General features: G+C 39.7%; 2 protein-coding genes across 5 annotated transcripts in view; one reads left to right on the top strand and one right to left on the bottom strand.

Annotated features, from left to right (window-relative positions):
- LOC122550105 (protein mono-ADP-ribosyltransferase PARP14-like) overlaps window positions 1–14,017 on the top strand; it is a 74,756-nt gene extending 60,739 nt beyond the window's left edge. Inside the window, exons 14-16 of the mRNA XM_043690693.2 lie at window positions 255–409; window positions 3,008–3,182; window positions 10,303–14,017. Coding sequence (XP_043546628.2) covers window positions 255–409; window positions 3,008–3,182; window positions 10,303–10,595 — 623 coding nt within the window. The 3' untranslated portion in view covers window positions 10,596–14,017. The remainder of the gene's footprint in view (window positions 1–254; window positions 410–3,007; window positions 3,183–10,302) is intronic.
- A 5,393-nt stretch (window positions 14,018–19,410) lies between these two features.
- Window positions 19,411–25,681, bottom strand: part of LOC122550103 (extended synaptotagmin-2-A) — a 225,403-nt gene continuing 219,132 nt past the window's right edge. For all 4 annotated transcript variants that reach the window (XM_043690689.2, XM_043690690.2, XM_043690691.2 and 1 more), the window contains 2 exons: window positions 25,132–25,178; window positions 19,411–22,390 (listed from right to left, as the gene is read on the bottom strand). In XM_043690689.2, coding sequence (XP_043546624.2) covers window positions 22,345–22,390; window positions 25,132–25,178 — 93 coding nt within the window. In that variant the 3' untranslated portion in view covers window positions 19,411–22,344. The remainder of the gene's footprint in view (window positions 22,391–25,131; window positions 25,179–25,681) is intronic.

The following is a 25,681-nucleotide window of genomic DNA, read 5'->3' as shown; positions in this document are numbered from 1 at the left end:
TCCCTGGTTCCAGAACATTCCCGTTTATATGTTCCAGCTGCAGGAAACCACGGGTAAGTGAAACTGCAGAAGACGATTCCACGGATACAGTGTCACCCTATAGTAACTAACTGGTTGACTTGAAAGATGTTGAATTGACAGGTTTAATCTTAATCAAGCTACCTCCTTAATTTGTCTCTCTTTTTTTTATTATGCTTAAGATAAGCATCTGCTCAAATAGAATACTTCTACCAAATTTTACTTTCATTTTTCAGATGAACTTCCAGACACCTGGGAGATCAGAGGAAATGATAGCACATCCTTTGAAGTACCTGTGAAACCGGATTCCTCAGAATACCAGGAAATAGCTCGTGACTTTCAGGACTCTTTGGGGGACATAGCATCTAGCCAAACATTTAAAATTGATGCAGTAAGCATTGATATTCATTTCCAAATAAAGTGTTAGCAGAAATTATAACAGTTACAAAATATTTAACTTAGCCTTGAAATGGCCAGGTATGGCTGGGTGAATCAACTATCCTCTTCTAACCTCCTCAATGAGCTGCAGTTTTTAAATTCTTATTAGCGTGCAATTAAAACGCAAGACCAGCCACAATCAAGGAGCCAATTATCGAGTTTTATTAAGTAAAGGTAGAAATAAAATTATTAACCTATTTATCCTGAGAAAAATTATAAAAATGATGTCAGATACTTGCAAACACACACAAATAACTTTTGGAAAGAGGAGATTGTATAGTACAGCAGGGAAAGATAATATGCAGCTTATAACTTCATAAATCATTGGGGTGTTAAGAGTGTAGATACTTTCTAATCAACCTGTTCAGAGAGCAGGTTGGACTTGAATCTCCTGTCCCAGAGGTATGAACGCTGCCACTTTGCTACAAGAACCAACTAGAGATTATAATTGTTTAATTGATTATTGATTCATGACTACTCAGTGGTTGGAAAATTTAGAGAATCCTTGAGTACATGGCAAATTGTTTTATCATTGGCGTTGGCCCTCAAGACGATGAAAAGGAAACACCGAGAGAGTTGTCAATTCCTATTGGTTACCAATCCATTTTCATTCTGTATGCAGCGACTGTAATAAGATTCATTTGGTTATTCCTCTATTTGGTTCCATAATCTTTTGATGGCAAATAGTTCCAAGCGACCTTTTTGAGTCCAATATATGCAATTTGCTATGCAAGACAAAAGGCAGGTTTCCTGATGCTAGACTCAGGTGAAAGGTTTAAAAATCTTCAGATAAAACGGTAATTTCAGTTCATATTATCTTGCTTACTTTGTATTGATTTCCAAAACTTGCCTCAGCCTGTGGTCAGATGATTGCCACTGACATTTTGGGTCCATGTTTCCTTCTTTTTAAGACCATTTTAATATATGAAGGTATGATATGTTTAAATCAGATTATCAAAGTTATGACAACCTGTCTAAGCTAACTTTCACAATTGGTTTCAGTATCCATTGACTTGGGAGAGTGAAAATTGGTAAGACTTCTTGATTTCTACTGGAAGATGCAAAATATTTAATAATTACTGTGTATCCGAAAAATATGTAAGAACATAGGTCATATAGCCTAACCCTGCTCTACAACTTAATAAGATTAGGGCTGATCATGCTGTGAAGTGAACGCCTCTTTCCTAAGTACGCACTCACGAACACTCAACTCTCCCTCCACCACAAGCCCCAGATATCCTTGTTTATCAAAAATCTATCAAATTAAGCCTTGAACTGAGTGACCTAGTTTCCATTGGTTTCTGTGAAAGAGAATTTCACAGATAACTCCAAATGTGAGGTGAAATTGACTGTCCTTAACATCAAGAAGCTCTGGAAAAACTGGAATCACAGACAAAACTCTCCACTGGTTGGAATCATACCGAGCATAAAGGAAGATGGTTGTGGTTGGTTAAGTTCCAGGATGTCTCTGCAGGAGTTCCTCAAGGCAGTGTCCCAAGCCCAACCATCTTCAGCCGAGCGGCATCATCAATAACCATGCAAGGTCAGAAGTGGGGATGTTGATTCATGATTACACAATGATCAGCACCATTCATAACTTCTCAGATACTGAAGCAGTCTCTGACCTTTTGCAGCAAGAACGACACAACATCCAGGCTTCGGCTAAGTAGCTAGTAATAATCGTGACACAGAAAAGCCTGGCAATGACCAACTGCATTAATATAATCTGATTATCTGCCCTTGACAGTCACTCATATTACCATAAAGAATCATTCACTGTCAACATCCAAAGATTTATTAATAACCTAAAATTAATTGTATAGCTACACAGGCTTGAATTTTACCAGCAATCAGCCAAGTGTCAATTTAGTGGGTATCATGGAGGATTTCTCTCCAAAAGCTGGTGGGTTTTATCACTTGATCTTCCCAAATTTGCCTCATAACAATACGCCATGCATCTACAGTGCTTCACTCATATTGCTGCATGTGTCACAGATGGAATTACTTACCATTTCTGAGACCTCCTGAAATCAAAATTCTCAGATTCTCTAATGGCATTGTGGGCATCTACTGCAGCAGTTCAAGATGGCAGCTCACCACCACCTTCTCGAGCAGTTGGGGCATGCGATAAGTATTGGACCAGCCAGCAATGCCCACATCTCATCACCCTCTATTTCTCCTCACCTCTGTCATAAGAGGAAGAACTCTTATTTTAAATCTGAGCCCTTGTCTCCCCTATAAAAAGAAGTATCTTTCCAGGGTCCATCCTAACCAGTCCCGACTGCACACTGAATAACTCGCCAATACTTTGTGTGCAGTTATGTTAACCACTGTCAGGGAAATAGGTGTGAATGCTTTGAGCAAATCCATGTTCACCATTCCAGAGTTGGTGACTAAATAATGCAATCACTTCAGTGTCTAGTTCTTTAGATAACTAGCACTTAAGCCAAACTGTCCATATTCAGATTTATTGACTGTTTGCTCGTGGTCAAATTATTTCTGTGTTACTGACCGAGATCCTAATATAATCAATATGTTTGACTGACTGTAGATCACAAGGATCCAGAATCTGTCTCTCTGGCGACTATACATTGCAAAAAGAAATGAAATGAACAGACTACGGCCTCATCAGCAGAATGAAAACATTTTGTACCATGGAACTTACTCAACCGTATGTTCTAAGATCAATGCAGATGGTTTCAACAGGAGCTACTGTGGCTTAAATGGTAGGTTTATTGTACATAAATGATTAGAGATTTTTGTTCTAGAAATATGAAAATAGCACGCCCTCTAGCAGGTGAGACTCTGCCAGGAGCACAGAAGTAGAATATTTAGCACGTATACTTGCTGCGGAGATAAAAGAGAGACAGTGTTGTCAAAGCTTTTCATCTTGCATTCAGCAGGACCAATCAAGTAGTCCCAATTTAAAACTGTGATGAGAATTTATATTCTAGGAGGAAAGATTGTTGTTGTTTGATAATTTAGGTCAAATTGACCAAGACATTACCATGGCAATTAAGGGTTCTGCAAACTCCCAGATGATTTAGAAAAAAGTGCAAGCCTTGAATATATTCTTTTTCTTTGCAGAGAATAGGTCCCCACAAATGAAGCATGTCATTTCTAGCAAGCAAAAATGAACTCAGCCAACTATCTTACCATTTTTTTTAGATTAGTTTCCGTACAATATGGAAACAGGCCTTTCGGCCCAACAAGTCCACAATGACCCTCCAAAGAGGTTGTTATAATAATTTTTAGCACCCAGGACTGTGTTGAGTTTTGCAACCGGGGGCCGATTGCAGAATGGAGGGTTTTAGACTCCTGGATCACAAGTACCATTTTGAGGAAGGTGAGACCTGAACGAGAATGGGATTGACTTCTTGCAGGAGGGTTTGCTAGTTCTGCTGGGAAGAATATAAACTAGTTCAGCAGAGGTAAAGGTCAGTGTATTAGTTGAATAGAAGCACTGCATAACTTTGAAAAGGAACCAAGGCAGATAGAGTTCAGCTAGGTGTTATCAGGGAATAAGGTCAGACTGGAAGCCCTTTAATATCAGAGGTATTAGAGGCAAGATTCAGGAGCTAAGGGCATGGATTTGCACGTGGAATTGCAATTTTGTTGCCATTACAGAGTCATGGTTGATGGACGGGCAGGATTGGCAACTCAACATTCTGGGGTATTGGGTCTTTAGGCAGGACTGGGGAGAGTGCTAAAGTGGAGGTGGTGATGCATTATTACTTAGGCAGTCAGTCGCTGTAGTAAGGAGGGATGATATTTTATAAGGATCTTCAAATAAGGTTTTGTGGGTAGAACTTAGAAATAAAAAGAGTATTATACAGTCAGCAAATAATTGAGAAGCAGATATGTCATCATTTCATTAAGATCTTTAAAGATATTAGGGTAATTATATTAGGGGATTTCAACTACCCCAATAGATAATCATAGTAGATACGGTTTAGAGGGGGGCAGATTACTTGAAATGTTTACAGAAGAGTTATGTGGAAGGTCCCACCAGGGATGGTGTAGTGCTGGACCTAATTCTGGGGAGCAAAGCCGGACAGGTGTTCGGGATGAGTGGGAGAGCATTTTAGTGAATGCAACCACAGCACGATATGTTTTAAGATTATTATAGAAAAGATTGTCTGCAAAAAGGGTTTTGAATTGGACGAAGGCAAATTTTATTGATATAAGTCAGGATCTGGCCTAAATAGACTAGGAATAGCTACTTGAGAATACATTTATATTAGAGTCAAAAGGTGTGGAACTGGAAAAACACAGCAGGTCAGGCAGCATCCAAGGGGTAGGAGATTGATGTTTCGGGCATAAGCCCTTCACCAGCTCATGAGATCTGGGATAACTTGGCAAGACAACCACAATTGGCTTATTGATAAGAGTTAGAGAGTAGTGGTAGAAGGCTGTTGTTGTGACTGGAGCCTTTTATGCACAGGAATAGGTGCTGGGTGATACTCATAAACAATGTAGATGAATGGGAAGGGAGATGATGAGAAAATTTGCAGATGACACAAAGGTTGGCTTGGTGGTTGATAGTCAGGAAGAAGGTGTTAGTTAACAGGAGAATATAAATGGATTGATTAGGATTAGAATTCCTACAGTGTGGAATCAGGCCCTTCGGCCCAATAAGTCCACACTGACCCTCCAGAGAGCAACCCACCCAGACCCCTAACCAATATTTACCCTTAATAACCTACACTATGGGTAGTTTAGCATGGCAAATTCACCTAACCTATACATCTTTGGACTGTGGGAGGAAACCAGAGCAGCCAGAGGAAACCCACACAGATATGGGGAGAATGTATAAACTCCACACAGACAGTCACCTGAGGCTGGAATCGAACCCAGGTCCCTGGCACTATGAGGCAGCAGTGCTAACCACTGAGCCACTGTGCCACCCAAGTACATGGCGAATCAACAGTATATGGAATTTAATCCTGATAAATATGAGGTGATGTACATTGGAAGAAGGAACCTGGACAAGGGTGTACTCAATAAATGCTAAGGCACTGGGAACCTAAGAGCAATGGAGGCATCTTGGGATCTTGTCCACAGATCTTTGAAGATGACAGCACAGGTTAATATGCTAGTCAAGAAGGCATACAGGAGGAATGCATTTGTCAGTTGAGGCATAGATTGCAAGAGTAGGGAGTTTGTGTTGGAGCTATACAAAACTTTGTTTAGGCCACAACTGGACTTCTGCATCGAGTTCTATTCACCACACTGTAGGATAGATGGTTGCACACTGGAGGAGATGTTAAAAAGATGGAACATTTCAGCTGTGAAAAAAAGCTGGATAAATTGGAGTTTTTAATCTTGGAGCAGAGGTTATGCAGGGACCTGATAGAGGTGTATAAGATTATGAGGGGAATGGACAGGGTGAATAGAAAGTATCTGCGCCCTTTAGTTTAAGGGTCAGTAACAAAGCAGCATAATCTTAAAATGAAAGGCAGGAGATTTTGAGGGGATTTGAGGGGAAAGCCTTTTCACCCACAGGATGGTGTTCTAGAATGCATTGTCCTTGGGAGGTAGTTGAGGCAGGACACTTCACAACCTTTAAGAAACATTTAGATGAGCCTGAAATATAATAAGATTCAAGACTATGGGCCAAATGTGGGAAAGTGGAACAGGTGTTGCTGGTATATTTTTGATGGTATGGATGGGCCAAAGAGCCCCTTCCATACTGTATGATTCTGTGAATACCAGCTAGCTGGAGCTGGATTCAGGACTGGCTGCAGTCCCCCAGCAGTGGCCACCTCCTGAGAGGAATGTTGGAATCAGCCAGCTCTGGGAAGGAGGATTTACTTTGCAAATGGAAGCAGATAAGCCAGCCAAATGAAGGCAAACACATTCCTGACTTTAGAAAAGAGTGTGGTAGGAGATGACAGCATAATGCTAATCTAAGAAAATGCAACATTTTAACATTCTCCCTTTTCAAATAGCATGTCAGCCTCTACAGATGTAGGCCCTGCTTCGGTAATAATCTTCCCCAGTTACCTCTGAAACAGGTTGTTTATTATGGAATGGGAGTTCATTTTATAAAAGTATGTTTGATCATGTTATCTTGCACTCAATAAGCTTTGAATATTAGGTTTGACAATATAAAAGTAAAACCACTTTTGCAATGTCACTAGCTCTGTTACACAGAGCAAGAATATATGTGTCAAATAGGACATCTTAGTAGCATCAGTATATTTTAATATGCCTTTATGCTGCAGGTTTCATGTTGGTTCAAAGCAAACCAACTATTCTAAATTCACTGTGAAGTTCTATAATGGCTCCCTCTCAACTCTGTTCTCCTCTGGTGTTAGGCTGGGCTGATTCAGCCTGCATTTACAGTACTGGTTACAGTACATTTACAGGTGCTGCATTAGTATGAACCAACATCCATAATACAAATGCAAATCATAGGGTCTGTTTCTATGCTGAACAACTCTTTGGTCCAACTCACCCATCCCAACTGGTTATCATCGATTGAGGTAGTCCCATTTACCAGTATTTGGTCATAGAGTCATAGATATGTACAGTATGGAAACAGACATTTCAGTCCATCATGTCCATGCCGACCAGATATCCCAACCCAATCTAGTCACATTTACCAGCACTTGGCCCATATCCCTCTAAACCCTTCTGATTTATATACCCATCCAGATGTCTTTTAAATGCTGTAATTGTACCAGCCTCCACCACTTCCTCTGGCAGCTCATTCCATACCACTCATCACCCTCTTGGCTCTTGGGTCCCTTTTATATCTTTCTCCTCTCACCCTAAACCTATGCCCTCTAGTTTTAGACTCTCCCACCCAGGGAAAAGACCTTGTCTATTTATCCCTATCCATGCCCATCATGATTTTATAAATCTCTATAAGGTCATCCCTCAGCCTCCGACACTCCAGGGAAAACAGTCCCAGCCTATTCAACAGTCCCTACAGCTCAAACACTCCAACCCTGGCAATATCCTTGTAAATCTTTTCTGAACCCTTTCAAGTTTCACAACATCCTTCCGATAAGAAGACGACCAGAATTGCACGCAATATTCCAAAAATGGCCTAACCAATGTCCTGTACAGTTGCAACTTTGTCTCCCAACTCCTCAATCTTGTCTACCTACTCAATGTTCTGACCAGTGAGGGAAAGCATACCAAACACCTCCTTCACTATCCTATCTATGGCAATTTGACTTTCAAGGAGCTATGAACCTGTACTCCAAGGTCTCTGTTCAGCAGCACTCCCCAGGAACTTACCATTTAGCGTATAAGTCCTGCTGAGATTTGCTTTTCCGCATTTATCTAAATTAAACTCCATCTATCACTCCTCAGTCCATTGGCCTATCTGATCAAGATCCCATTGTACTCTGTGGTAACCTTCTTCACTATCCACTACACCTCCAATTCTGGTGTCATCTGCAAACTTACTAACTATACTTCCTATGTTCACATCCAGATCATTTATATAAATGACAAAAAGCAGTGGACCCAGCACCAATCTTTGTGGCTCACCACTCGTCACAGGCCTCCACTCTTAAAAGCAACTGATATCCCTCTAAAGCTTTTCTATTCATGTACCATCCCATTGCCTTTTAAATATTGTAACTGTACCTGTCTCCACCACCTCCTCTGGCAGTTTGTTCCATACATGCACCATCCTCTGGGTGAAAACTTTGCCCCTGAGGTCCCTTTTCAATCTTAACCCTCTCTCAAATTAAACTATGCCCTATAGTTTTGAGCTCCCCCTATCCTGGAAGAAAACCTTGGCTAGTCACCCTATCCATGCCCCTCATGAAGTTATAAAACTCTACAAAGTCACCTCTCAGCCTCTGACTTCAGTCAACAAAGCCTCAGCCTCCCTATAGCTCAAACCATCCAATTCTGGCAATAATCTTGTAAATATTTTCTTCATCCTTACAAGTTTAACCACATCCTTCCTATAGCTGAGAGACCAGGATTGAAAATATTATTCTAAAAATGGCCTCACCAATATCATCTATCACTGCAATATGACATCCCAACTCCTATATCTGTGCACTGACCAATGAAGACAAGTGTACCAAGTGTCTTCTTTACCATCCTGTCTACCTGTGAATCCACTGAACTCTGCACCTGCACTCCAAAGTCTCTTTGTTCAGCAACACTCCCGAAGGTCATACCATTAATTGCATAAGTCCTATCCTGGTTTGCTTTACCAAAATGTAACAACTCACATTTATCTAAATTAAACTCCCATCTTTGGAAAGTTAAATTCCCTGACCATTACAACTCTGTTAATCTTACAGCTGAGATCTCCATACATATTTGCTTCTCAATTTCCCACTATCTATTGGGAGGCCTTTAGTTTAATCCCATCAAAGTGATCATCCCTTTCTTATGTCTCAGTTCCACCCATCTAACTTCACTGGATGTTCTTCCAGGACTATTCTCTCCAATTACAACTGTCTGCAAACCCCGCCTTCTCATCTTTCTATCCTCTCTTACAGCATCCATTAGCCAGAACATTAAGCTGCCCCTCTCTGAGCCACATTTCTTTAATAGCTACAATATCTCTGTCAATGTTCCTAACCATCCCTAAGTTCATCTGCATTACCTGCCAGGTCTCTTGCAATGAAATAAATGTGTTAAGTGTAAATTTAACAATATCTTGGCTATTCATAATAAAGTAATAGAGATCTACACACAGGAAAAAGGTCCATTACATCTGGACCAGGCAAAAACTTTCACCTAACTATTCCAGCACTTGACTATAGCCTGTGTGCCATGTTTGTGCAATTACTCAATTAAAGACTGTTGTTGGAGTTTCTGCCTCTACCATCCTTACAAACAGTGAGTTCCAGATTCCAACCACCTTCCGGGTGAAAAAGCCTTTCCTTAAATGTTCTCTAAACTTTCTGCCCCTCCCTATATCCCTCAATTTAATAGATCTCAACCATGTTGCTTCTTAATCTCCTGTGGACAGATTGCAGTTATTTTCCTTAGAGCAAACTTTTTATAACAAACTTTTCAGCCCAGGCAACATCCTGGTAAATCTCCTCCACACCCTTTCCAGTGCAAACATACCCCTCCATAATGTGGATTCAAAAACAGCAACAATACTCTAGCTATGCCCTAACCAATGCTTTATACAGTCCACTATAATGTCCTGCTCTCAACTAATAAAGGTAAGTATACCATATACCTTCTTAAACACTTTATCCATCAGTCCTGGCTAGGGACCAGTGTACAAGTACATGCATAGCAAAGGTCTCTCGATATGATCCTGCCTGATTCTCAGGCTTCTGCTTATCATCATATATTCCCTTCACTGGTCTTTCCTGCCCGATTTAAATCCCATTGGACATTGATCAGCCCATTTATATCCTCTTGTATTTGAAGACTATGCCTCTCGCTATTGACCAGTCCACTAGAATTTTGTGTCATCTGAAAACTCATCAGTCTACACCTCTGTGTAAACCACAAACAGGAAGCTCCCAACACTAACTCCTGTGGGATCACTGGACAAACTTCCAAATAGAAAATCAGCTCTCAGCTATCACCCTGCCACCAATGTGGATTCAGTCTGCCATATTTCCTTGGATCCCACTAGGCTTTTCTATTTAAAATCTATTTCTGCAGTATGGGGAGTGTTTTCTTCATTTGATAAATGGAGAAAACCATTCAATAATTGACCTAAATTGAGTATTTGGTGGAAAATCCCTGGAAAATATAATGTGCAATTCAAAATGGTTTATATGTTGAATAATTGAATAACAAAAAAGTATTATAAATGCATTAGCATATTTCAGATAGAGGTCATTATGTAACTAACATGTTGTAATGTCACAACTAATATCTGGCAAATTTTTGTAGCTGTTTTTTATGGAGAAGGGACATATTTTGCTCAACATGCAAGATATTCTGCACACGACACATATTCAAAACCTGATGCAACAGGAAGCAAATTGATATACAGAGCAAGAGTTTTAACTGGAGATTATTGCAAAGGAAAAAAAGACATGAAGGAACCCCCACTCAAAGATCCACAAGGAAACAGCAGAGAGCGTTACAACAGCGTAACAGATAAAATGGAATCTCCTGAGGTTTTTGTGGTATTTCAAGATAATCAAGCATATCCAGAATACCTTATTACCTTTCATAATTAAACAGAATTCCTAATAGTGAGCAGAAACTGAAGTAATGTAGGTCACCTACTGATAGGCGCTGCAGTTTGCAATTATTGTGCTATTAAAACTTTTAAAGAACATGGATAACATTTATTCCTAACTTAAAGAATGCATTTTCTCGAAACAGGATTAGAAAAATCTCAAGCCTAACTTTGCATTTATTGGAATTTCAATACAGTTTGCTGCTTTGCTATCTGCATTGTGCAGTGACTGGTCAGATTGCTTGAATAATTAATTGAGGCTCATTATTTGATTATTATTTTGGAGATGAAATGCTAGTCTTTAAGCCAAACAATGCTTGTAGTGTGCTTGCTAAGGATCAGGATGTCTCAACATTGAAGATTTTTGATGTGATTAAATCATTTGATCTTTCAGTTCAACAGAGAAAAAAATTACAAAATTAACACCAATATATTGGTGAGTGAGTAAACAGCTGATTTGTCTTCATCTCAAATCAATTCATCTTCACTGCCAAAAAATACACAGAAGTTCTGGTCTTTCAAATCACTTAAGTTCAAAGCAATTAGTTACAGACAAAAATTGCTGAAGTTATTTTCTATTTGAAGCCTGACCAACTCTCTCAAAGTCCAAGCTATTCTTTAATTTCAGCATTCATTATTAGTTTAAGTGCAGATGACAGTAGGTTTCTTCAGGGAATTATCAATAGTTACACATCAAACTAATTTGCTCCAGGAACTTTGGTGAGAAGATATTCTAACTTCTGGGAGCTTGTGAATCTGATTGATGAGCTGCAAAAGGCATAAATCTATTACAGAACTGAGAGAAACAAGCCTTTTCTGTGATATGGTTAGTGGCCTTAAGTGCCATACCACCAGTGAGGTAAATGGAATAAAAGGCATAAAAGACTTGTCATTTAAAGCACTTGTGTGTAAACTGATTTTCCTGCTTTTAGAATGGTGATCTGTTCTGTGCCTGAACATTTGATACAAGTTTGTGTCAGTTATCAAGCGCTGGAAACTCAGCTATATTTCCTCACAGCACAAAATAACAGCAATCTACTTCCACGGACAGAACAATTTAGACAGGTCTAAATATAGAGAAGCTGCAGAGCTGGGCAGAAAGGTGGCAAATGGAATTCAATGTAGCTAAGTGTGAGGTGATTCACTTTGGGAAGAATAACAAAAAGATGGGGTACTGGGCTAATGGTCGGATACTTGGTAGTGTGGATGAGCAGAGGGATCTTGGTGTCCATGTACACAGATCTCTGAAAGTTGCCACCCAGGTAAATAGTGCGGTGAGGAAGGCATATGGCGTACTGGCTTTTATTGGTAGAGGAATTGAGTTCCGGAGTCCTGAGGTCATGATGCAGTTGTATAAGACTCTGGTGCGGCCGCATCTGGAATATTGTGTGCAGTTTTGGTCGCCATACTATAGGAAGGATGTGGAGGCACTGGAACGGGTGCAGAGGAGGTTTACCAGGATGTTGCCTGGTATGGAAGGAAGATCGTATGAGGAAAGACTGAGACACTTGGGGCTGTTATCATTAGAGAAAAGAAGGTTTAGGGGTGACTTGATTGAGGTGTACAAGATGATTAGGGGGTTAGATAGGGTTGACAGTGTGAACCTTTTCCCGCGTATGGAGTCGGGTATTACAAGGGGGCATAGCTTTAAATTAAGGGGGGGTAGATATAGGACTGAAGTTAGGGGTAGGTTCTTCACTCAGCGAGTTGTAAGTTCATGGAATGCCCTGCCAGTAGCAGTGGTGGACTCTCCCTCTTTATGGGCATTTAAGCGGGCATTGGATAGGTATATGGAGGATAGTGGGTTAGTATAGGTTAGGTGGGCTTGGATCGGCGCAACATCGAGGGCCAAAGGGCCTGTACTGCGCTGTATTGTTCTATGTTCTATGTTCTATGTCTCATGCCCACGTCTTCTCAAATTAACAGCAGCTCCCTATCACCAGCAAATGATAAAACAGTTCCCAGCTGTAGCCATTAAAGTTACGTAATCATTGTTCTTAACTATTGCTGCATGTCAAAATGCACATAGTAAAACTTGTTAAAAAAAAGATATTTTATTGATTTCTATTATCAATGCTACTTACATATCAAGGGCTCTGGAATATCTAAAGTTGCATATAATAAAGTTTTACAAAAGTACATTTACAGCATAAAAATTTCAAAACAAATCTTTCAATTAGCTGTGTAAGTATAACTAAGAAAATTTTAAAATCTCCTTTGAGTTCCCTACAAGGATACTCAATGTGCATAATCTAATGCAATCATTAGATTTGCCCAGATTCCACTGCGTATGACATAATGTATTTAATGGGAGAGGAAATACTTGCATCTCCATTCATTTGCTTTTCAAAGATAACATCAAGGAAGAGTTTTTTCTAGTTACTATCAACAATCTGGGAGTTTCCATTGATCAAAAATTAATTGGACTTATCATCTAAGTAGTGTGGTTATAAGAGTGGGCCCAGAAGCTCAGAATGCTGTTGTGAATAACTTACCTCCTGATTCCCCAGAGACACAAATTAGAGTGCGATGGAAAACTTCCCACTTGCTTAGACCAGCATAGTTCCAACATTACTCAAGAAGCTTCACAACATTCTAGGACAAAGCAGCGGGCTCAATTGCCACCTCATGCTAAATATTCACTCCCTTCACTGATGCATATTAGAAGTAGTGCATACCATCTACAAGATGCTCTGCAAAAAATTACCAAGGCTACTTATACAGCACATTCTAAACTCACAGTCATGATCACCGAGAAGGATAAGGGCAGCAGATGCAGGAGATGATGTTCCCTCAATGTTGCTGAACCAAAAGCCTTCAGTGCCCTCCCTAAAGGCATTGTGGGTCTACCTACACTTAATAGACTGCAGTACTTCATGAAAGAAACTCATCATTACTTTCTCAAGGAAAATTTGGGATGGGCAATAATTACTGGCCCAGTCAGTGAAGACCAGAATCCATAAATAAAGAAAACAGCAATAGATAGTGATATTATATAGGGAAAGGCTGACCAGATTGCAGACACACAGTAACAAGACTATTTCCCTCTCCAACTGCACCATTTTGTCAAAGCTGAAAATAATAAGATTTCCTAATAATTGGACAATGGAAACAGCCAGTAACTGCAAGTCACCAGTTTGCATTGATGGTTACAGAATTTTAACGAACCCTGAGCATTCTCACTTAATTTTCTCTTTTGTACATCTATTTGATTTCAGTAAATATGAAGGTGTCTGAGCAATCTTGTTCATTTTAGTTGCTTATTATAATCATGCCTGTAATGCTTCTTTTTAACTTCATTTGTAATAAACTATAATTCAATATTATAAATGAGTCAGCTTGAAATTTCTGTGCTTGTATTAAGTAGTCATTACTTCATGTGCCTCTTGCTTCTCAAATGAAATAAACTTTGTCATATTTGGTTTCTAGTTCAAGTCTTATCTATGCACATGTAATATGGCACTATCCCAGTGTTTTGCTGTAATGGTGTGTCTTTCAGCATGTCCTGTTAGACTTTCCCTTGTCTTCTGTACCTTTCACTACATATACCTGCAAGTGTGAGCTGACAGGAGCACTGAGAAGTTGAGCGAGTACATGGGACCATGATAAACAAGATCAATAATCTTGTTTGGAGAAGGAAGTCAGATGTACAGCACAAAGAAAAGGCCCTTTGTTTTTACTGGTGCAGACTCGATGGGCCAATCATCTAACTATTTTAATCCCATTTCCCATCATTTTGTGTAGTCTTATATGCCCTGATATTGTGAGTACATATGTAAATACTTCCAAAGTGTTATGAACATTTCTGCCTCTACCACTTGCAGGCAGAGAATTCCATAAATCCACCATCCTCTGGATGAAAATGTTTTTCCTCCTATCTCTTCTAAACCTTCTGCCCCTCACCTCTAAATCTATGCCTCTTGATCTCTGATTTCTCCATGGGTTGGGGGGGGGGGGGGTTCTTGTCTTCCCTATCTATGCCCCTCACAATTTTATACATGTCCTCTCTCAATCTCTTCTGCTCAAAGGAAAACAACACCTCATTTTCCACTTGGGGACCTTTCAGCCCTCTGGCCTCAACACAAATTTCAATAAGGCAAAAGTGAGGACTGCAGATTCTGGAAACCAGAGTTTAGATTAGAGTGGTGCTGGAAAAGCACAACAGGTCAGGCAGCATCCGAGGAGCAGATAAATCGACATTTCAGGCAAAAGTCCTTCATCAGGGCTGCCAGACCTCAGAGTCATAGTGATGTACAGCACGGAAATAGACCCTTCGGTTCAACTTCTCCATGCCGACCAGATATCCCAACCCAATCTAGTCCCACTTACCAGCATCAAGACCAATCCTTCCAAACCCCTCTTATTCATACACCCATCCAGATGCCTTTTAAATGTTGCAATCATACTCGCCTCCACCACTTCCTCTGTTAGTTTATTCAATACATGTACACCATCTGCATGAAAGAGTTGCCCCTTAGGTCTCTTTTATATCTTTCCCCTCTAAATCTAAACCTATGCCTTCTAGTTCTGGACTCCCCAACCTCAGGGAAAAAGACTTTGTCTTTTTATCCTATCCATGCCCCTCATGATTTTGTAAGCCTCTATTAGGTCACCACTCAGCCTTTGACACTCCAGGGAAAACAGCCCTAGCCTATTCAACCTCTCCCTATAGCTCAAAGCCTCCAACCCTGGCAACATCCTTGTAAATCGGAACTGACAGCCAGACTACTGCGACCCCTAGGACTCATAACAGCACACAAACCAACAGCCACGCTCAGACAACAACTCACCAGAACGAAGGACCCGATACCCAACATGAGCAAGACGAATGTAGTGTACAAAATACCATGCATGGACTGCACTAAACACTATATAGGACAAACAGGAAGACAGCTAACAATCCGCATACATGAACATCAACTGGCCACGAAACGACACGACCAGCTATCCTTAGTAGCACCACACACAGACAACAAGCAACATGAATTCGACTGGGACAACACTACTATCATAGGGCAAGCCAGACAGAAAACAGCCAGGGAATTCCTAGAGGCATGGCATTCATCCACAAACTCCATCAACAAACACATCGACCTGGACCCAATATACCAACCACTACAGCTGAAACTGACAACCGGAAGCGGCAGGGACAGACCACTATAAACACCGGAGGAAACATCAAAGAAGCACTTCGCAGGAGGCTCCCAAGCACTGATGATGTCGCCTAGCCAGGGGACGAAACGTTTGCAACAAAAACTTCCAGCTCAGCGAACAGAACCACAGCATCCTTGTAAATCTTTTCTGAATCCTTTCAAGTTTTACAACATCTTTCTGATAGGAAGACTAGAACTGCACACAATATCCCAACAGTGGCCTAACCAATGTCCTGGACAGCTGCAACATGACCTCCCAACTCCTGTACTCAACACTCTAACCAATAAAGGAAAGCATACCAAACGCCTTCCTCACTATCCTATCTACCTGCGACTCCACTTTCAAAGAGCTATGAACTGCACTCCAAGGTCTCTTTGTTCAGCAACACTCCCTAGGACCTTACCATTAGGTGGATAAGTACTACTAAGATTTGCTTTCCCAAAATGCACCACCTCACATTTGTCTAAATTTAACTCATCTTACACTTCTCAGCCCATTGGCCCATCTGATCAAGATCCTGTTGTAATCTGAGGTAACTTCCTTTGCTGCCCACTACACCTCCAATTTTGGTGTCATCAGCAAACTTACTAACTGTACCTCTTATGCTCGCATCCAAATTATTTATATAAATGATGAAAAATAGTGGACCCAGCACTGATCCTTGTGGCACTCCACTGGTCACAGGCCTCCAGTTTGAAAAACAACCCTCCACCACCATCCTCTGTCTTCTACCTTTGAGCCATTTCTGTATCCAAATGGCGAGTTTTCCCTGTATTCCACAAGACCTAACCTTGCTAACCAGTCTCCCTTTGGGAACCTTGTCGAATGCCTTACTGAAAACCATATAGATCATGTCCACCGTTCTGCCCTCATCAATCCTCTTTGTTACTACTTCAAAAACTCAATCAAGTTTGTGAGACATGCACAAGGCCATGTTGACTATCAGTCCTTGCCCTTCCAAATATATGTTCATCCTGTCTCTCAGGAATCCCTTCAACAACTTGCCCACCACAAACGTCAGGCTCACTGGTCTATAATTCCCTGGCTTGTCCTTACCACCTTTCTCCAACCTCCAGTCTTCCAGCACCTCACCTATAACTATCGATGATACAAATATCTCATTAAGAGGCCCAGCAATCACTTCCCAAGCTTCCCACAGAGTTCTCGGGTACACCTGATCAGGTCCTGGGGATTTATCCACCTTTATGTGTTTCAAGACATCCAGCACTTCCTCCTCTGTAATATGGACATTTTTCAAGATGTCATCATCTATTTCCCTACATTCTGTATCTTCCATGTCCTTTTCCACAGTAAATACTGATCGAAAATACTCATTTAATATCTCCCCCATCTCCTGCAGCTTCACACACAGGCCGCCCTGCTGATCTTTGAGGGGGCCCTATTCTCTCCCTAGTTACCCTTTTGTCCTTAATGTATTTGTAAAAACCCTTTGGATCCTCCTTAATTCTATTTGCCAAAGCTATCTCATGTCCCCTTTTTGCCCTCCTGATTTCTCTCTTAAGTATACTCCTAATGCCTATATATTCTAAGGATTCCCTCAATCTATCCTGTCTATACCAGACATATGCTTCCTTCTTTTTAACCAAACTGTCAATTTCTCTAGTCATCAGTATTCCCTATACCTACCATCCTTTCCTTTCACCCTAACAGGAATATTCGGTCTCTGGACTCTCATTATTTCAGTTCTGAAGGCTTCCCATTTTCCAGCTGTCCCTTTACCTGTGAATATCTGCACCCAATCAGCTTTTGAAAGTTCTTGCCTAATACCTTCAAATAATACCTAATATTTCTCCAATTTAGAACTTCAACTTTTAGATCTGGTCTATCCTTTTCCATCACTATTTTAAAACTAATAGAATTATGGTCGCTGGCCCCAAAGTGCTCCCCCACTGACACGTCACTCACCTGCCCTGCCTTACTTCCCAAGAGTAGGTCAAGTTTTGCACCTTCTCTAGTAGGTACATCCACATACTGAATCAAAAAAATTTCTTGTACACACTTAACATTATGGCAGCTCCAGTCTATGTTTGGAAAATTAAAATTCCCTACCATAACCAGCTGAACTCTTCCAGCAATTTCTGTTTTTGTTTCTGAGTTACAGCATCCACAGTTCTTTCAGTTTTTATCCAGTCTGTCGAATCTCTCTTAGGGATAATATTTCTTCACATTTGAAAAAAAAAATCAAAGTTTTGGCAAGAGGTAGCATGGTTGTGTGTCGGGAAGGTCATGTCTCACAAACCTGAAATGAGATTTTAAGGAAGTGTCAAAAATGATTGATGAGGAGAGGGTGGTAGATGTCTATGTGGACTTTAGCAAGGCCTTTGACAAGGATCCCCCATGGCAGGCTAATACGAAAGGTAAAGTCATAGGGGATCTGCAGTGAACTGGTAAGATGGATACAGGACTGGCTTGGTCACAGAAAACAGAATTGTGGTGGGGGGTTTTTCTGACCGTAGATCTGTGACCAATGATTTGGTGGGAGCCCTGTTGTTTGTTTTATATAATTTAGAGGAAAATGCAAGTGGCCTGATTAATAATCTTGCAGATGCCACAAAGATTGGGGGGCTGTAGATAGTGAAGAGGATTGTCAAGGGATGTAGCAGGATACATATAGGCTGGAGACTTGGGCAGAGAAATGGGAGATGGAGTAAATCTGGACAAATGTGAGGTAATGCATTTTGGAAAATCTAATGCAGGAGAGAAATGTACAGTAAATAGCATAACCCTTATAGCATCAACACACAGAGGGATCTAGGCACATTAGTCCACAGCTCTCAGAAAGTGGAAACAAATGTGGAGAAGGTGATTAAGGTGGTGTATGGCGTTCTTTCCTTCATCGGTCAGGGCACAGAGTGTAAAAATTGTCAAGTCATGTTGCAGCTGTATAGGATTTTAATTGGGCCACATTTGGAAAATCATGCATAGTCCTGGTCACTGCACCACCAGAAGGATGTGGAGGATTTGCATAGGTTACAGAAACTGTTTACCAGGATGTTGCCTTGTTTGGAGATTATAAGAGGACAAATTGGACAAACTTGGGTTTGTTTTCACTTGAATGTTGAAGAATAAGGGGGTGCCCGGATTGAAGCGTACAAAATTATGACAATATGGGTGGCATCTTTTTCCTTGGGTAGGAATGTCAATTACTAGGGGACATAGGTATAAAGTAAAAGAGGGTGAGTTTAAAGGAGATGTGAGAGGCAAGATTTTTAACCAGAGAGTGGTAAGTGACTGGAAGGTGCTGCCAGATGTGGTGGTGGAGGCAGATACATAGAACATAGAGCAATACAGCACAGAACAGACCCTTCAGCCCACGATGTGTGGACCTGACCAAGTAGTCATGGAGGGAACAGTCTTTGCGGAAAGTAGAAAAGAATTGGGAATACGGGATGGCATTTTTGCAGGAGATAGGATAGGAAGAGGTGTAATCCAAGTAGCTGTGGGAGTCGGTGGGTTAAGTCGATCGTCACTCATGGAGATGGAGGAGTCAACTATTAAAAATATGTTTGCAATTCCTTTCCTCAAAACAATGGTCTTTTATCCTGTGGTTGTTTATGTAATGAAAATAACTGAAATTACAACAATAGTTATCTGAAGTACTTGGTGGAATATGAGACAAAGAAATTGCCATACAAGACTTTATGTTTACAACCAATATTTTTATTTCAACTGTTCTTTTTAATTGCAAAAGAATAAAGCAAATCCATTTCTTAATAGTTTTAATTACTATACATATACAGTTGACAAAACAATTAAATTACAGAATGCTGGAATTGCCAGTCAACAAAAATTGAAAATATTTATAGTGAAGACAACATTCAAAAAAATGATAAAATGAACTGCGGCTTTTTAAGCTCCCTTGCTGTTAATTATTCGCCTCTGAATTTCCCATTCATCAGCATTCGTAAAATGTTTTACAAGATACAATCATAAGCAAGTCAATGAACAGATAGCAGAAAATCAGTTCATTGTGTACCCCAAGTCAACAGATCTTTCTTATTTGATGGTGAAATTTCTGAACTTTTCTATTTGCGATGCTTCTAAATAACACTAAAGAGAGCACATTGGGGATGAATAATTATATAAAAAAACTGACAGTATCATTTGGATAGAATAAAGAGGCCTTCATTCTGATGAACATGTAAGAAAAAAAACTTTATTCTACAGTGTTGACAATTCTGCAAAGTAAATATCATAAATATAGCTGCTAAAAAAAAACCCAAAAATCTGAGAAGTATAATGATCTTCAAACAAGAAAATTGTTTTTATAACATCTTCATACATATATATTTAAGGCACAATAAGGACTGCACAGAGCAGACAATGGTAGCTTGAAGCAATAGACTTGACTGATTCAGCTGCATTATTCTATCTTGAGAACCAAATACTCGGATATTACAGAATTAACACCAGTCACAGAGTGCGCTTCGTGCAATTGTAAGTAATCTTTAATATTATTTTGTATTCAATGGGACAGAGTGATCTGTGAACAAAGATTACTGCACATGTAAATTCCATTTTGTTGATGCTTATGATTTTCTTGTTAGTTTCTGAATAAGAATCCTCATACATTCCAATTGAAATGCTAGGACGCTTATAGAATGATTAGTCATCAGTGCCTGAGCAACCATTTTTAAAATATAATTCTATTTTGTTGACATTATGAAGTAGTCAACTCTTGATTGCAATTTTTAAAATCAGATAATCTAAATGCATGGAAATATCATTAAAACTTGTCTGCAGAAATAATTCTTTATTTCTTAATAAAGGGAAAAGTTCTGCATGTAGTTGTAAATGAACACTGTACCAAGAAAAATGAAACAAATGTGAATTACATCTCTTAAGGTACAAGCAACTGACCTTCTGGTTTTCTATCAATGACCTAGATTTTGTCAATATAACTCAATACTTGTAACATTTAATACCACTTTTGCCCTGGAACATTACTTATGCAATAATCATCTAGATACCACAAGATCAAACTAACTGTTCTGTTTGAGTGAAGAACGTGTTAGCTGGAATATAAAATGGCACTGCAGCATTTATAACATGATTAACGTTCTGATTAAGTGAAACAAAATGGTAAGTGAATTCAATCATTTTTGATGATTTGATGTGTATTGTCTCACGATTAGTAGGTCAGTATACTTTTCAGAGACACTGTACCTCAGAATCCCAGCATTGACATACTAACTGTGAGACACAGCACAATAAAATCTGAAAATATTTTGCTTCTGTAACTCAAACCTACGATATCTCATCTAAAATCAAACAATAGCTTACTTAATAACAGGTTTTTAAACTTTTTACTTCAACCCAACCTTTGATTCAAGAGAGTTGAACTAAACTTTCATACACTGATAGAAGATGTCAATACATCTGAAATACTACAAAGTATTAACATCTTTAATACATTTTTATATACAATGAAATCTTAAACCAGAGCAATGCTGTAGAAGAACATATGTGTAGTAGTAATAGAACATAAGAACATCCAACAGTAGGCCTGTCAAAATACAATTTAGATTCTCCTCCGTGATTTCCAACACAATGAGATTCTGATGGGGAAGATAAACAAAGCACGCAATCCCCACATCTCCCATTAATTCAAAGAAGAATAGGTTTAGAAGAGATCTAGAATCAGTGAAGTAGCTTGTCCTGTCAGTCATTAAGTGCTGAGTGAAGACATTGGGAATTCCCCAGGGAAAGGCAAAAATGCAAAGACAGAAGCCTGTGAGTAATACAGGGATGAAGAACTTATGGCGCTTAAATCTACAAAACAAAATTTAAAACTCAAAACTAAAATAAATAGTTACTATTAAATCCCCATAGTTATTACTCGAGACTCACAATTGTGAAGTGCAGTTTCTGCCTCTGTAGCTTGCAGCTCTTCACAATTGCTCTGGTAAATACACAATGTGACATGTGAATTGAATGACAACTCAATAAAGCCAATATATTTTGCATCATAGCACATGCTTCTTATGAAGAACTATACACTGCGCGGCTACTGTAAAAAGCATCAGGCAACTGCTCAGTGAGACATGCAAAGTTTGTTACTTCAATAAATGGAACATTCTCCCTTCAGTATCCTTCACAAATATCTGAGAACACATAGTAATATAATAATTACACTTGCTGTATTTACATGTTATACATTGCAAACCTACAGAAAGCAAGGCTAAAGTAATTCTGAATCCACTTTCTGCTTCACACCATATATTACAGTCTTGTACAGTAAAGAGATTTTCTTTCGAAAAACGGTAGTCAGTACATACACCACAGTTTATCCACTTTACAGCCATGGGTGACGTGTCAGTAATTGTTTTGATCAAAACAGAATTTTAAAAATTACTTGATGAATAAAAGTATTTAAAAAAAAATGCACAAGCAGTGCAAAACTCAGTAAACTATATACTGAGAGGGTGACATCATCTGTAAAACTTGGTGCATCCAGTGGCACATGTGCAAAGCTTTAGGTGTGATGCTGGTGCTCCTGGGAAACATATGTATTAAAAAAACTGCTAAAAGCTTGGGTGGCCAAAGGTAACAACACTGCGTTAGTGCATTTTCTAGGCCTGAGGTTGGTGCCTGGTCCCATCTTCTGTTAAATCATACCTGGAAGGTGAATATAGATAAAATTACATGCATTGCAAAAGCTATATCTGATTGAGTTAGAAGACAAAAGTTCTCAAATACTATTTTCTTCACCCTTCACAATATCACAAAAATTGAAAAGAAATGCTGATCTTTGTTTGGTTTGCTGAGACCAATCTGAGAAATTGAGAATAGTGACAGGAGACTTACTGGAATTGACAACAGGAGCTCTGTATCTGCATGAAGCTAGACAGTGTCCCACAGCCTGACAGGCAAACTTAGTGTCGTCTTTAATAAAATGTCAGGAGATATAATGGCACATGAGGCCATTTGGTACATGAAGTCCATCACTGTTCTCTGTCAAGCACTAAACTCTGCCCCAGCCCTTTTGAAATCATTGATCATCTCCGGTTCCATTTACCTTCAGAGGCAGCAGGTTCTGGGTAAATACCATTTGCAGCAAAAGGTTTTCCTTACATCCTTTGTATTTCTTGCCCAACTCCTTAAATCCATGTGTCCTTGTCCTTCTATCATCAGGTAATGGGAACAACTGTCAAAATCTTGTCCACATTTATCAGATTTCCAGGCAACCCCACCTCTGCTCAAGGGCTGCCCCAGCTTTACAAACCCAACCTTGGAGATAAAGTCCTTCTTCCTTGGAAGGATTCTGCTGCATTGTAGCACTCTCCTAAAGACATTCTTCCTAAAGTGAGATGATCAGAACTGTAGACAATACTTTGGTTGTGATTTAATTCAAGCTTTATCATTTGCAGCACAAACTTCCTGCTTTTTAAATCAGTATCCCCATTTATGAAACACAAGAGACCATGTTCTGCTATATTTCACAGTTAAGCACATGCATGCCTAGTCCCTGTATCCTACAAAAACACTTTAGAACTGCTAAAATAATTTCACTATTAATTTTCATTAGCAACTTGTCTATTTCATTAACCTATCTGATATTGCAGGCATATGACACCATTCTCACCGTGTGTCATACCGCTCAGTTTGGTATCATCAATCAATTGTGAATTTCAATCAATTTAAATATCCAAGATCCAAGATGGAGCAACACCAACAGCATAGGTCTAACTTCCATTCTGGTGGAGGGAGAGCAGGCACTGTCATCATGCCTTGATTAGGACATTCACACCTCTGCTTCCATCTCACCTGAATAAATCTGCTAGCAAAACCCTCACCTGTTGTTTTATAAAATAGTGAGGGGCATACATATAGTGAATAAGGAGGGTCTTTTCCCTAGGGTGGGGAGTTCAAAACTAGGGGCATATTTTTAAGGATGACAGGAGAAAGATTTGAAAAGGACATGAGGCTTAAATTTTTTACACAGAGATTGGTTCACGTGTGGAATGAATTATAAGACCATAAGACCATAAGACATAGGAGTGGAAGTAAGGCCATTCGGCCCATCAAGTCCACTCCGCCATTCAATCATGGCTGATGCGCATTTCAGCTCCACTTACCAGCGTTCTCCCCGTAGCCCTTAATTCCTCGAGACAACAAGAATCTATCAATCTCGGCCTTGAAGACATTTAGCGTCCCGGCTTCCACTGCACTCCGTGGCAATGAATTCCACAGGCCCACCACTCTCTGGCTGAAGAAATGCCTCCGCATTTCTGTTCTGAAATGACCCCCTCTAATTCTAAGGCTGTGTCCACGGGTCCTAGTCTCCTCGTTTAACTGAAACAATTTCCTAGCATCCACCTTTTCCAAGCCATGTATTATTTTGTACGTCTCTATTAAGTCTCCCCTTAATCTTCTAAACTCCAACGAATACAATCCCAGTATCCTCAGCCGTTCCTCATATGTTAGACCTGTCATTCCAGGGATCATCCGTGTGAATCTCCGCTGGACACGTTCCAGTGCCAGTATGTCCTTCCTGAGGTGTGGGGACCAAAACTGGACACAGTACTCCAAATGGGGCCTAACCAGAGCTTTATAAAGTCTTAGTAGTACATCTCTGCTTTTGAAAGAGAGAAAGTAGTGGATAGAGGTACAGTTACAATGTTTAAAAGACATTTTGATAAGAACATGAATAAAAAAGGTTTGAGGGATATGGGCCAAATGCAGGCATGTGGGACTAGTTTAGTTTGGGAACATGGTCAGTGTGGAACTGGTTGAACCGAAGGGTCTGTTTCCATGCTGTATGGCTCTACAGCTCTATGACCTACTCCATTCATGTTCGAATACAGGTACACCACTTGCAGATCTCTTATTCCCTTTCAATCATCCAAAATGTTATCGTGTTTCCTAGATTGCCAAGTCCTTCACTTCAATTGACTCCCATACCCAAATAGCTTTGCATATTTAAAATTCCTGTCTTTATGCTTAAATTCCTTTCCTCATATTCCAAACACCCTCGAACACTTCAATACCTGCCCTCAAATCCACAGACCCACTGCCTCCAATATCTTGCACTCCTTCTCCCATTCCCTATGTTTCAGTTCACCATTGGTGAACATAGCTTCATCCACAGGTCTCGTGATATGCAATTCTCTCCATCACCCCACTTTGCCTCCTTCGTGCTGTAAAACCATACTCTAACCAAATGTTTGGTCATCTTGCCTAATATCTCCAATTCTATCTCAGAATCCACTTTCCTGCCTGTCTCCAAATTGCCTTGATGATATTCAATATAAATGAGAGAATTGGTCAGAAGCCAAAATATTTGCTGCAGCCAGAAGTATGCAGCATTTCCAACCCAGGTTTATTCTTCAGCTTTTAGTCAACATTTTGGTACTTACCACTGCGTAGAGCCTTTAATTACCTCTTCTGTCATTTCCATTAGGAGCTATAACAAAAGAAATTATACATATAGAGCGGTATAAAACATGACAATTAAAAAAAATAGGAGCAGGAATAAGCAAACAATCATAGCTGATCTCATCCCAGCCTCAACACCTGACCACTATTTATAACCTTTCAACACACTGCTAATCAAAAATCGGAATCTCCTCCCCAAATTTACTCAGTGCAATTTACAGTACAGATATGAACTGTTATACCAACTTTCTTATTCAATTGTTGACTGATACACTGTATCAATCACTGTATATTTTGAGATTCTCCCTTTCATCTTAAAGATATATAATTAAAGAGTGAAAAACATGCTATATCAGGCATAATTTTAAAAATTAAATGTTCCGACAAAAGCGCATGCCAATTATTGGGTTTAGCACGATCTGAAGCCAGACTGCCCATTTATGTAATAATCTGGTTAGATTCCGTAACTTCCTTGTGTAAATAAGGAAAAGTTGAAATCCTAGAGAATAAAGCCGCAAGATTCCAGCTTTG

Source organism: Chiloscyllium plagiosum, unplaced genomic scaffold (assembly GCF_037043375.1).
Source record: "Chiloscyllium plagiosum isolate Xiang-an unplaced genomic scaffold, Cpla_swu_hap1 HiC_scaffold_5, whole genome shotgun sequence".
Lineage (NCBI taxonomy): Eukaryota > Metazoa > Chordata > Chondrichthyes > Orectolobiformes > Hemiscylliidae > Chiloscyllium > Chiloscyllium plagiosum.
Note: the sequence above shows the minus strand (reverse complement) of the source record. Positions and strands in the feature narration are given on the sequence as shown.